Here is a 14,450-nt window from a genome sequence, read left to right as displayed (position 1 = left end):
TAATCTTCCGATACCCTTTTTGCCAAGCCATGCTTAGACCATAGTACACTCCCCACAATTCTAATGTAAAAGCCGAGCAAATCCCGAGATTGGCCGCAAAGCCACCAATCCAATCTCCTTGAGAATTCCTAAGCAGCCCGCCTGCTGATGCATAACCCATCGCACCTTTACTCGCTCCATCGGTGTTCACTTTAATCCAATCCGCTTCCGGGGGATGCCATTTGACCCAATGTTCCACCACTCGACTCTTCTGAATGCCACTATTAGCTTCAAGTGCCTTCTGCTGTTCAAAAACCTTGTTCAGAATGAAGCTCGGTTTGTCTCCCCCCATCCCTTCCTCCTCAAAAATATTATTTTATCCGTACTATATCTAAGAGTTCTATAGAATTTGAATTAATCTCTATAATCTCTTTAATTCTCTGCATATCTATATCTAAAAATTCTACATAATTTAAATTAATCTCTAAAATCTCTCTAATTCTCTGCATATCTATATATAATATAAAACAGTACCGATGAAGCTAAGGTGTCACTTCATTATTTTTTACTGATAAAAAATATAATCCATATATAATATAAAACAGTAACGATGAAGCTAAGGTGTCACTTCATTATTTTTTACTGATAAAAAATATAATATAATATATAATATATTAATTTTAATTATATTATTATATTTATCTATAAAAAGATTATTTAAATTAAATATGAAAATAAAATAATAATATTTAATTTATATATTATATCTAAGAGTTCTACAGAATTTAAATTAATCCCTAAAATCTCTCTAATTCTCTGCATATCTATATCTAAAAGTTCTACATAATCTAAATTAATCCCTGAAATCTCTCTAATTCTCTGCATATCTATTTATATACAATATAAAACAATAACAATAGAGCTAAGGTGTCACTTCCTCCTTTTTTACTGATAAAAAATATAATATATTAACTTTAGTTATATTATTATATTTATTAAAAAGATTATTTTATCCGTACTATATATAAGAGTTCTACAGAATTTAAATTAATCCCTAAAATCTCTTTAATTCTCTGCATATCTATATCTAAAAGTTCTGCATAATTTAAATTAATCTCTAAAATCTCTCTAATTCTCTGCATATCTATATATAATATAAAACAGTAACGATGGAGCTGAGATGTCACTTCATTATTTTTTACCGATAAAAAATATAATATAATATATAATATTTTAATTTTAATTATATTATTATATTTATCTATAAAAAGATTATTTAAATTAAATGTGAAAATAAAATAATAATATTTAATTTATATAGTACCTTTATATCATTAATTGTAATTATTAAATTAAATTTTTATTAATATTTATATATTAAGATGAATCTGTGCATCGCACGGGTCAAAAACTAGTTATATCTATAATGTCTAAAATTGTGCAATTTTACTCCTAACATTGGCAACTAAGAGCAATTTTACCCATAACATTGTTAAGTTGGATCAATTTAAGAAATAATTCATCAAACTATTTTTTCGGTCCTGAATTTTGTCATCTACGCTTCACATGTGCACCATTTTATTATTCATTAATAACAGTTTACAAAATATATGATTATTCGTGAAATTTTAAAAACAATAGATGTATTTTTGCATCTTATCCCTTAAAATTAGGGATAAAGGCGAAATTTAACTCTAGCTTTTTAAGTGAAGTGCATATTTATTTCTGACATATGAAATAGTCCAAATTTAATCCTAACATTTCTAAACAGGATCAATTTTAATCATACGTTGCCGAAAAATTGAAAAGACTATAGGGCTCTGTTTGTTTGGGGGAAAATATTCTGCAAGAAAATATTTTTTCAATTTTCCAGTGTTTATTTGGTAGAATGAGTCCCCTTGAATCTTATGGTCATGTGTTCGATTCCTCTTTTCAGCAAATTTCTTTGTTTATTGATTTTGATTAAATTTGGACAACCATATTGTCAAAGTTGTATGCAACTTTTTTAATATAAGATACTCTGAAATAATAATAAAAAAAGGAACCTTAATTGTAATTGAATTAATGTAATATATTTGTAATTGTATGTATGAGGATATTATCATTTTTTATAAACATTACGATGTGTTAAATGACATTAATTGTTCATGGATCAGTGTGTAAAACACATCCTATTGAATCCTTAGGTCACTGTTTCGAATCCCCAAGCAGGCAATTTTTTTTTTTTCTGAGTTTCCCTCCTTCCTCTTTACGATGAATGTCATGTTTTGAAAAATGAACACTAGTCAATAAAACATAGCATTAACTACATAAAGACATTTATGAATGTCATTAATGTGGCGTTAAAATCAGTGAATTGCTAATTTAATATGGTAAGCGTTCGCCAATTAGAAGACGCATTCATATGTGTTTTAGTTTTCCAGTTATACATGTAAATGCGATCCATGTTGCATTAAATGTATTTCTGAAATCCAAGCAGTATATGTTTATATATAATGTGAATTCGAAATTGAGGTAAGGGAGCAATTATTCACACCAATTAATTTATATTTATAAGTTAAAAAAAACCTTATGATTTATAAATTGTTATTATAATTATTATGTTAAATAAAATATTATTAAACAAAAGGATTGAGAAAATAATTACAGAACATAATCATTCAAATAACGAGCTGAGAAACCATAATGACTTATATATCGAGATCATGATTATTAATTAATTATGCCAGACGGTTTTAGGTTACGATAAGGTTTCGTGACCTCAAAATTAAAAAAAAAAATATTATTAGATGAATATATAACATAATCGTTCAATTAACGAGCTGAGAAACCCTATGGAGTTTTGTATGGAGCTAGTGATTATTACTTAATTATTACTTGATTATTACGACAAGGTTTCATGACTTCAAATCAAAGTTAAAAAAAATATATTATTATATGAATATAGAACACAATCGTTCGAATAATGAGCTGAAAAACCCTAGGGACTTTTGTATGTAGATCGTGATTATTACTTAATTATTCAAACAAAGATACGTTAAGTACGACGGTGTTAGGTTACGATAAGGTTTCATGACCTCAAAATTAACAAAATATATATTATTAGATAAATGATTGATAAAATAAATATAGAACAAAATCGTTCGAATAACGATCTGAGAAACCCTAGGGAGTTTTGTATGGAGATCGTGATTATTACTTAATTAGTCAGACCAAGATATGTCAAAGCCCGATGGTGTTAGGTTACAATAAGATTTCATGACCTCAAAATAAAAATAAAAATATTATTAGATGAATATAGAACATAATCGTTCAATTAACGAGCTGAGAAACCCTAGGGAGTTTTTTTATGGAGCTAGTGATTATTACTTAATTATTATGACAGGGTTTCATGACTTCAAATAAAAGTTAAAAAAAAATATATTATTATATGAATATAGAACACAATCGTTCAAATAATGAGCTGAGAAACCCTAGGGACTTTTGTATGTAGATCGTGATTATTACTTAATTATTCAAACAAAGATACGTTAAGTACGACGGTGTTAGGTTACGATAAGGTTTCATGACCTCAAAATTAAAAAAACTAGTCGAAAACCCGTGTGATGCACGAGGTATGAAACTTTTATATAATTTAGATAAATAAATAAATTGACATATTTACTTTTAAATAATTTTATATCACGCTATAAAAAAAAATTATATTATATATATTTGAAATTAATATATATATTTTAATGATAATTCAAATTAAATTAATTTTACAAATAATTGACTACTTTTTTTTATAGAATTTTAACTAAAGATGAATGATTTATTTATTTTTGCAAAATTCAATGATTTGTACTTTTTAGGAATTTTAATACATTTTCATATTCCAAATATTTTGTGAAACAATAATAATAATTAAGAAATACATTAGAATATAATAAAAAAACCAAAAATTGAATTAAACTATAATTAAAATTAAAAATTATATTTACGATACAAAAGAATTACAATATAGGTTAAACAAAAATTGAATTAAACTACAATTAAAATTAAATATTATATCTACGATACAAAAGAATTACAATCTAAGTTAAAATGGAAGCAACATCAATATATTATTCTATAAACTATTACAATTAATACTTTTCTTTTTTTTTTGGTAAGACAATTAATACTTTTCTAATGTTGCATATGAAGAAACTTTATCAATTCAATATGTTACATATAAAAAAATAAAATTCGTAAGAATTAGTTACAAATTCATCTTGATGATAATTATTTTGGTTGATGGAATTTCATGATCACCAAGTATTCGAATTCAATTATTCATTCTACTACAACAACCCAATATATCTAATTGAATCAGTTTAAGATGATGATTTCTCCTATTTTCATCTCGAAAATATTTCATCAAGACATTCAATTGTTCTTCATTCTTTCACTATATAGAATATCAGTCATACTCGCAGATATCACTTATTTGACTTCATTAATATTTTCTAATAATTATATATTCTTGAATTTTGTAAGTAAGAAAAACGAACAAAAGAATTGAAAAAAAAATGAAGGGACGAAAAAGATAATTAGGAGAGAGTCATCTTCCTCTCGGGTTTTTTTTTTTTTTTGAAAATAAGAGAGATAGTAGAGACATAAGTGTATAAAGAGGAGAGTGAAAATATTTTTTGCCCATTAATTAAACATTTTATTTTTTCTTAATGAAGTATTAAGTCCATAAATTAATTTTAGTTAAATAGAATTAAATCGCAATTGTAACCACTCAGTACAAAAAAAAAACGTTTTATAATTAATATGTGAAATTAATTATATTAATTAGAATCATTATGCTCAACATTTGAGAATTTGAAGAGATTCAAATAATAATATTTTCTTAATTAATATTTTTCAATAATTTGTCCTATGATCATATTTCATTTTCATCTGTTAAAAACTCTTGAAATACTAACAATTTTGTACGAACCATAATATAATAGTTAAAAATTATATAAGCCAATATTGCAAAAGCAACTATCTCAATATCCATAATTAATGTACATTTTTAGGATTTTGAGCATCAAAATTTATTTTTATTTACATTGATTTTGAATTCGTATCTAGCATAATCCACATTCTTCAAGAATAAACATCTTATCAAGCGTATTAAACGCTTACAATCTCCTTGTCTAGAAAATTGGGAAAAAATAACTTCTTGATAATAATAATAATAATATAACATAATTTATATTGAAATAAACTTCATTGTAAGTATAATATTCCAATATCTCTTTAATATTTTATTTAATATGTCTCAAACTTCAATGAACAACTATCGTGTGAAACTTTATATCTATTTGTACCAAAATGCATAAAAATAAAAAAAATACAATCCATATCAATTAGCTAAACTCAAACTAAAAAAATGAGTGGATTTCAACATGTTCCGAATTAGAAAAATTAATCTAACTTCAATTAAAACTAAAAATTGAGTTCATAAAAAGCCGAAAATCTAAATTTTAGTTAGAGTTAACAATCAAACCGATAACACCTAGGAACATATACTAAAAAAGAATGCAAATATACAAAATCTTTATTTTAGTCATTTTGAAAAATAAATAAATAAAAAAGAAAACATGGATAAGGTAGCGAGAGGTATGGAATCTGGATAACGACAGAATTGGAATTTCATCTCTGAAAGATGAAACTATAACAACAATTGTTTAATAAAAATAAAACAATAGCACAATTGAGAAAGCAAAAAATTGAGTTCATATAAAGCCGAAAATCTAAATTTTAGTTAAGAGTTAGCAATCGAAACGATAACACCTAGCAACATATACTAAAAAAGAATACAAATATACAAAATCTTTATTTTAGTCATTTTGAAAAAAAAAGACAAATAAAAAAGAAAACATGGATAAGGTAGCGAGAGGTATGGAACCTGGGTAACGACAGAAATGGAATTTCATCTCTGAAAAATGAAACTATAACAACTATTGTTTAATAAAAAGAAAACAACAACACAATTTAGAATAAAAATAACTACAACATATGAAAAAAAATCGAATAATTACATTGAAAAATATAAGAATTTCTTGTAATTTTTGATACTTTTGTGTTTTCCGGTTTTAGTTGTTCATGCATCTTCTATTTCTGCCGGATTTCTTCAATTGAAGCTATCAGTTTGGAAAAAAAATACAAATAAAAAAGAAAACATGGATAAGATAGCGAGAGGTATAGAACCTGGGTAACAACAAAAATGAATCTGAAAGATGAAACTATAACAACTATTTTTTAATAAAAATAAAACAACAACATAATTGAGAACAAAATAACTACAACATATGAAAAAAATCGAATATTTACCTTCAGAAATATAATACTATCTATGGTGACCAATGAATATAATGGTGGAATACTATCTATCATGATTTATATAGAAGTTTATTTGTGACTTTTGGATTTCCTTTGCTTTGTGTTTTTTCATCTTCCCGTAACTCTTGCTTTATTTTATTATTTTAATTAATAGGCTAGTAATTATTTAATATATTATAAATATAAATTTGTTATTTTTAATTAATTAAATATTTTTAATCTGATTTTTTACTACGTTGACAACTCATCAAAAAGACCTCTAAAACACTTCTTTTCATTTCTCTCTGCTTCCGTAATTATATATAGTATAGATATATATTATTAGATAAATGATTGATAAAATAAATATAGAACACAATCGTTCGAATAACGATCTGAGAAACCCTAGGGAGTTTTGTATGGAGATCGTGATTATTACTTAATTAGTCAGACCAAGATATGTCAAGACCGATGGTGTTAGGTTACAATAAGGTTTCATGACCTCAAAATAAAAATAAAAATATTATTAGATGAATATAGAACATAATCGTTCAATTAACGAGCTGAGAAACCCTAGGGAGTTTTTTATGGAGCTAGTGATTATTACTTAATTATTACGACAAGGTTTCATGACTTCAAATAAAAGTTAAAAAATATATATTATTATATGAATATAGAACACAATCGTTCGAATAATGAGCTGAGAAACCCTAGGGACTTTTGTATGTAGATCGTGATTATTACTTAATTATTCAAACAAAGATACGTTAAGTACGACGGTGTTAGGTTACGATAAGGTTTCATGACCTCAAAATTAAAAAAATATATATTATTAGATAAATGATTGATAAAATAAATATAGAACACAATCGTTCGAATAACGATCTGAGAAACCCTAGGGAGTTTTGTATGGAGATCGTGATTATTACTTAATTAGTCAGACCAAGATATGTCAAGCCCGACGGTGTTAGGTTACGATAAGGTTTCATGACCTCAAAATTAAAATAAAAATATTATTAAATGAATATAGAACATAATCGTTCAATTAACGAGCTGAGAAACCCTAGGGAGTTTTTTATGGAGCTAGTGATTATTACTTAATTATTCAAACAAAGATACGTTAAGTACGACGGTGTTAGGTTACGATAAGGTTTCATGACCTCAAAATTAAAAAAATATATATTATTAGATAAATGATTGATAAAATAAATATAGAACACAATCGTTCGAATAACGATCTGAGAAACCCTAGGGAGTTTTGTATGGAGATCGTGATTATTACTTAATTAGTCAGACCAAGATATGTCAAGCCCGATGGTGTTAGGTTACGATAAGGTTTCATGACCTCAAAATTAAAATAAAAATATTATTAGATGAATATAGAACATAATCGTTCAATTAACGAGCTGAGAAATCCTAGGAAGTTTTTTACAGAGCTAGTGATTATTACTTAATTATTACGACAAGGTTTCATGACTTCAAATAAAAGTTAAAAAAAAATATTATTATATGAATATAGAACACAATCGTTCGAATAATGAGCTGAGAAATCCTAGGGACTTTTGTATGTAGATCGTGATTATTACTTAATTATTCAAACAAAGATACGTTAAGTACGACGGTGTTAGGTTACGACACTACACCATAGATGGTCTTTTGCAACCTAAAACACATGTGTTGCCTCAAAAGTGTTGCAAAATATAAGATTAAATTCGATTTATTGCAACATTGTTTAAAAAGTGTTGCCAAAGATATGTTAAACTACTTTGCTATGGTATTTTCGAACATTGTTTATAAAGTGTTGCAATTGATATGGAAAAAATTGAAACACTTTATTATATAGTATGGTTTGCATATGAGGAGAAAAATGGATAAGGTACGAAAATACCTCTAACATTTAGAGTTAAGAGCAATTTTACTTCTAACGTCTAAAATTGTGCAATTTTACCCAATTTCAAACATCATTATAAGATACACACTACAAGAAAATTGGATTTTAGTGAAAAAAATAACAAGAATACACTACAAAAAAACAAGTAATAATGAAAAGAAAATAATGATAATAAGAAAATTCTCATTGAAAAATAAATATAATGAGAAGAAATAATACTATTAAGTATTAGCAATCAATAATTTCATGTTTTAGATATTTTTTTTACAAATATCCTCATTAAATAATAAAAACTTAATGAGAATATAAAATATTTTCATTAAAATATATTATCAATAGTTATAAGAAGAATAAATAACATATTATAATTTTTTTACAAAAATATTCCACCAAGGCGCCATGGATTCCCTCTAATTTTTGACTAAAATATTTTAGAAAGGCGCCATCCATTCCCCCAAAATTTCACCAAAACCTAAAATTGTACTTCATCCCCAATTCCTCTCCCGGTCTAGGTTATCTTCACTTTCTTCTCAATCCAAATCGACCCCTTCATCCCACTTTTCAAACTTCACAGAAATTCATCCAATCACTTCTCGCCAAACCCACCGTCTTATACAATAAAAGTAGACGAATCCACCTGTAAACTTGGGATTTCAGGTATCCGGCAAAGCCACTTAAGTGAAGAACAAGTGGTGGAGGTTTTGAAGATTCCGACAAAGAGAGGGAACCCGATTATAGCTATGTATGTGAAGACCCATCTGCTTCGCTTACTATTCTTTACTCTCATGGAAATGCTGCTGATCATGGCCTCATGTTTCATCTTTTTGTTGAACTTAGTTTGCATCTTAATGTTAATCTTATGGGGTAAGTAAGTTAACTTATATGTTTTTCAATTTTGTATTCTTATTTGTTATTTTTGGATACTATTTCAACTCCAAACTTCTCTTCTTTTGTTCAATTTGCAGGTATGATTATTCTGGGTATGGACAATCTTCTGGAAAGGTAAATATAATTACACTTGTTCCATTCCATTCCATGTCTCTAATTAGATATAATTTGGTTTGCCTTTACTTTTCTTAAGTTTCATAATGGAAAGTTAAAAGGAGATTTGACTTCATTCTATGTATAAATTGTAATTCAACATTTTAGTCTCATCCCATTTTGCAGACTCACAGACAAAGTGTATAGACATTACATAAGGATAAAATACTTGTATGGCCTAGAAATACAGCAATACTAACCCTAGACTCATAAACGTTATTTCATCACGTAAAAATCCATGAAATTTATATTATACTAATATTAACATCTAAAACAAAGAAAATCAATTAGGAATTAGTGAAATGATAACCTGAAAATAAGTAATTTCAGAAAAGTAGAAAAATTTTATTTGGTTTCATCAATTTACAACAAGAAGAATGTGGTATTTTTTCTTTAGAAAAAAGGCATTTGATGATATAATGGTTAGAGTTTAGAAATGGTGATGTGATGATATAATAACAGGCAAGTGAACAAGAGACATATGCTGATATAGAAGCAGCATACAAATGCCTAGAAGAGAAATATGAGGCAAAAGAAGAAGACATAATATTGTACGGACAGTCAGTAGGGAGTGGACCTGCTCTTGAATTGGCTACTCGTTTGCCTCTTTCAAGAGCTCTAGTTCTTCACACTCCTATCCTCTCTGGCCTTCGTGTCATCTATCCTCTCAGAAGAACTTTCTGGTTCGACATTTACAGGGTAACTTCACTATTTTCAGTTTTTGCTTTTAGAAGACACAGTAATTCTGAGAACTTTTCTGTTCCATAAGGTGTTCTACATTGCTTTAAGGCAATGGTTCTGATCTCTAAAATCTTCTTATCATGTTGGTATTTTGCTTACATGTAGAAAGAACCCTTACTTTACGAGTAAATTTGAGTATTTTGATGGCAGTGTGTTGTTCATTCACAAGATGACATTTGAGCAAAAGATATTCGGCTGGTATGTAGCATCATATGACTTACTAAGTTGTTTGTTTGCCATTTTATGGAAGTTATTCATTGTGGGTTCAGCCTTAAAGTAGCTGCTGTATTAACTTTTACTTAATAGATTCAGAAGCCTTGCTTTGTGATTAGCAACTAATATCACGTTTAGAATGTGAACGAACTACTCTGTGCATTTCTATATGCTTTTCTTCTTAAAACATTGATTCAGTGGTGATGGCTTGACATCAGAACAAGAAGTGACACGTTTATGTAGTTTATACGCTTCTGCTATTTTTCAAGCAATTCACTGCCAAGAAAATAATTTTCTCAAAATATGTGCATTTACGAACTCAATGAGAAAGTTTGATCTAACAATATCTTCTGATTACTGATTTGCTTTTTGTCCCTGGAAGTTCTTTCAGGTTGGAAGTAGGAGACTTCCATTAGTGGCTCATAAGTGTCGGATATGGAAGCCAAAATTGATGATCCTGCAATGGGAGAGGCCTTGCCTCCTGGTCAATGAGGGGAGCCCTGGTTGCAAGAACTAACCACCATGAAAGGTAACAATTGGCTACTCTCTTCACTGCTTCTCTTTTCGCCTTTTTTCTACAACAAGTTATGAGATTGAAGTGTTTGTTAAAGCATTAGACAATTTCATATTATGGTCGAACCACACTGTTATTATCGACATGAATCATGCATTAGTTTCCCAAGTCCTGTCATACATATGTCTAAAAAACAAGCTGAAGAAAACTCAAAGCCTTGTGTAAACAATATGTTGTGTTTAATAGGTGATAGGAAAATCACTTGATCATTTTACTTGTTGAATGAACTAGAGCTGAAGGGACTTGCACCCATTTGGACCTGTTTAAATTGGGTTTACAAAGCTGTTATTCTAGTTATCATACCCGTTTGCACCCGTTTGGTTTTAGATATTTCATGTATAAACTTGGTCCAGTTTTCGCTTCCTTCCTTGCAAAAGAAAGTTGTTGCTTGTGTACCTAATCGAGATATACTATTTACCATAACTGTCATATATTGTTCTTTTGCAGGTCATCCTTGGGTTTAGGTAAATCATATTTCCCCTCTGTTGTCCTGATGTAATTTGTATAGAATAAGGAGACTGTAGAATCTCTTATCGGCGTCTCTCTCAGTTTCTACTTTATTTTGCTATTCATGAATTCTGGTATGTGTTTTTCCTTATTTCTCTCGCACTTATGCTATAATCTCTTGACATGCTAGAAGTTTGACTTCTTCAATTGAAAATCTGCATAACTTCACTATGTTTTTTTTATGCTTCCAGATATCACAGAAGTTATATGAGCCATATTTCAGTCAAGTTCCTCTCTTTAATGGGTGCTATTGGGGATTCATTTGTGGAGAAGTGATTACGGAACAGGGCCAAGTAGTTGATGGTCCAATTCAATGGAAAGGTATTTCCTCATCCAATTCAATCACATGTTATGAAGTAGCGAGTTTGGATTAGCTGAACCTTGCTTGAGCTGGCAGCGGGATTTTATTATTTGATTTTCCCAAAATATGTCAGTATCAAGAGTGCACTCGCATCCAAAGTTGTTGAATGATTATTAAATCTTTTGCTCTTCATTGATAGCATCTTTGCAGTTGTTGAATGATTATTTAATCTTTTGCTCTTCATTGATAGCATTTTTGTGTACTTAATCACAAAAGCACAAAAGAAAATGCCAGACTTTTAGGGCAGGGTGAGTTTTATACCTTGATTGGTTGTTCTGTCTTAAGTTGCATGTCCTGTTAATATCTCAGGTAGTCATACAACAAAAATTTGAAGAATTGAAATTGTGAATTTGCAGACAGATGTTCTGAAGGAAATTGGCTGTATAAATAATGATCTTGTTGTTCAAATTAAAAGCCGTGTTGCTTGTGAAATGAACTCGGGGGAGGAATTAATTTCTACAGAATGTTAGAATCAACTTGATGACCTGGAATCAGAAGAAGCGGTTGTTATAATGTCAGCTTTTGTATTTCAGCAGAGGAAAACTTCTGAGCCTTCTCTTACTCCGAAGCTGGCTGAAGCTAAAGTAAGGTAATTTGGTGATTTCCTTTTTCATGTTTTGTCAATGTTTTCTGCTCGTAGCTGTTACAACTTTGATATCATGTGATTTTTCTTGATTTCTGTCAAGGCATTCGGGTTTTTGCTTAAGATGCTCGTTTACCATTTGAATCCTTAATCTCAGTTATGAACCTAAAAAATACTTACGGAGCAAGCATTTAAATTCACCTTGGTCAAAGTTAAAGTTTAGCTCTTCAATTTTATGTTAACTTTTATTCTTCCCTATATTTCTTAAGCCTAATCCCAGATTTTTGTCAAGCTCAAATTATACAACATGGAGAGGAATTAACAAAGATAAAAAAAAACCAATTCCAAGGAGAAATGAAGGAGAAAGTGATCCAAATTGAAGGAGCAATGGAGGAGAAAATGAAACAAGTGGATCAAAAAATGAGGAAGAGTTTGACAATGATCATAAAGTAAATCCCAATCTCATCATTGATATTGAGGATATACCATATATGGTGGTATTTCAAATGAAAAGGAGAAAGCTACTAAGTTTGAAGAATATGTTAATTAAATTATGATTTTATTTTACTTTTTTTTCTTATGTGTTTTGGATCATTTGAGATTAAATTTTATTGTTAACATATTGACCTATTGTGGATTTATAATTGCAATTAAGGATTTATTATGATATTATTTAAATTAAAAAAATCTTTTTTTTTTTTGTGTTGCACGTGTTAAAGACTATGTTGCAATATTAAGGTTTAAAGAAGAAGTGTTGCTATGAACACGATACGAAAGAGTTGTTTAAAAAGTGTTAAATTAAAAAATGTTGCAAATTGTATATGAAAGAGTTGCTTAAAATAGAAAAATGTTAAATTAAAAAGTGTTGCAAATTGTATATGAAAGAGTTGTTTAAACTAGAAAAATGTTAAATTAAAAAGTGTTGCAATTCTATATAAAAAGAGTTGCATCTAAAAAATAATGTTGCATAAAAACCTGTTGCAAGAAAGTTCAAAAGTGTTGTTTAATATTTTATTCGATAATAGTGTTACATGTTCTATAGTTTAGGCAACACTTCCATTTCAGTTGCCATATGGTAGAAAAGTGTTGCCACAGATACGTGTAGCAACACTTGTATCGGTGTTGCTAAAAATATGAAAAACAGTTGCTAAAGACATTTTTGGCAACAAGCGAAAAAGCAACAACTTTTTTTTGGCAAAACATGTTGCCAAAACATCTTTAGCAACACAATAATGACTTTAGCCAACACTTGTTCCGTGTTGCAACAGACCATATATGGTGTAGTGCGATAAGGTTTCATGACCTCAAAATTAAAAAAATATATATTATTAGATAAATGATTGATAAAATAAATATAGAACACAATCGTTCGAATAACGATCTGAGAAACCCTAGGGAGTTTTGTATGGAGATCGTGATTATTACTTAATTAGTCAGACCAAGATATGTCAAGCCCGATGGTGTTAGGTTACGATAAGGTTTCATGACCTCAAAATAAAAATAAAAATATTATTAGATGAATATAGAACATAATCGTTCAATTAACGAGCTGAGAAACCCTAGGGAGTTATGGTACGTTATTTAAGCCTACGCAAGGCAATAAAACTTTTTTTTTATAGAAGGCAATAAGACCTTAATTGCACATGAAATAAAGAAAATATTATTAAAACAAAAGGAATTAAAAATTCATCTTAGATAAATCGGTGTAAGCATAAATAGAAATAGCTCATTGTCCTGATGGTATAGTGACTCCCCTTAAATCTTAAGGTCATGTGTTCGATTCCCCTTTTCAGCAAATTTTATAATTTTTTATTTTAATTAAATTTGAACAACCATAATGTCAAAATGTATGCAACTTTTTCCATATGCCGAAATAATAAATATAAATAGAAAAAAAAGATTTGAACATTAATTGCAATTGAAACAATCTAATATATTTGTGAGTATACGTATGAAGGTTTCCCTTGTTATATACCGCGCTATTTTTTACGACAGTCATTATTCGTAGATCTATTGGTATAACACGTCCTCATGAATCCTTGGGTCACTGTTTCGAGTCCCCTTGTTGGCAATTTTTTTCTCCTAAGTTCACTTATATTATTTTACTCTTTAGTATAAGACGTCTTCCTTTATGAATTAATGAACACGTTTCATATGGATGCGTTCTGATCAACATTTAATGTATTTGTGAAATTAATGCATTCGAATTTTGAGGTAAGGG

At 28.6% G+C, this 14,450-nt stretch overlaps 1 protein-coding gene across 13 annotated transcripts; it reads left to right on the top strand.

Annotated features, from left to right (window-relative positions):
* Positions 1-8,669: 8,669 nt before the first annotated feature.
* LOC136220314 (uncharacterized) lies at positions 8,670-12,861 on the top strand. Of its 13 annotated transcripts, none has more exons than XR_010684474.1 (8): positions 8,670-9,073; positions 9,175-9,211; positions 9,713-9,949; positions 10,142-10,189; positions 10,596-10,733; positions 11,226-11,242; positions 11,477-11,606; positions 12,003-12,861. XR_010684474.1 is itself a non-coding variant. In XM_066008123.1 (4 exons), exons 1-4 carry the CDS (start codon positions 9,021-9,023, stop codon positions 10,169-10,171), a joined length of 357 nt encoding a protein of 118 aa, XP_065864195.1. In that variant the 5' UTR covers positions 8,670-9,020; the 3' UTR covers positions 10,172-10,293. The 13 variants fall into 13 exon arrangements, 3 of the variants coding, with proteins under 3 accessions (XP_065864195.1, XP_065864196.1, XP_065864194.1); XR_010684473.1 differs by having other exon boundaries at positions 10,587-10,733; XR_010684476.1 differs by having other exon boundaries at positions 10,097-10,189.
* Positions 12,862-14,450: the final 1,589 nt, after the last annotated feature.

Source organism: Euphorbia lathyris, chromosome 2, assembly GCF_963576675.1.
Source record: "Euphorbia lathyris chromosome 2, ddEupLath1.1, whole genome shotgun sequence".
Taxonomy (NCBI): domain Eukaryota; kingdom Viridiplantae; phylum Streptophyta; class Magnoliopsida; order Malpighiales; family Euphorbiaceae; genus Euphorbia; species Euphorbia lathyris.
This window is presented reverse-complemented; position numbering and strand designations above follow the sequence as displayed.

Coding starts and splice junctions, on each gene's coding strand:
- LOC136220314 (XM_066008122.1), top strand. CDS start 9,021: ATGTTTCATCTTTTTGTTGAACTTAGTTTGCATCTTAATGTTAATCTT. Junction 9,074..9,174: donor CTTAATGTTAATCTTATGGG/GTAAGTAAGTTA, acceptor TTCAATTTGCAG/GTATGATTATTCTGGGTATG. Junction 9,212..9,712: donor ATGGACAATCTTCTGGAAAG/GTAAATATAATT, acceptor ATATAATAACAG/GCAAGTGAACAAGAGACATA.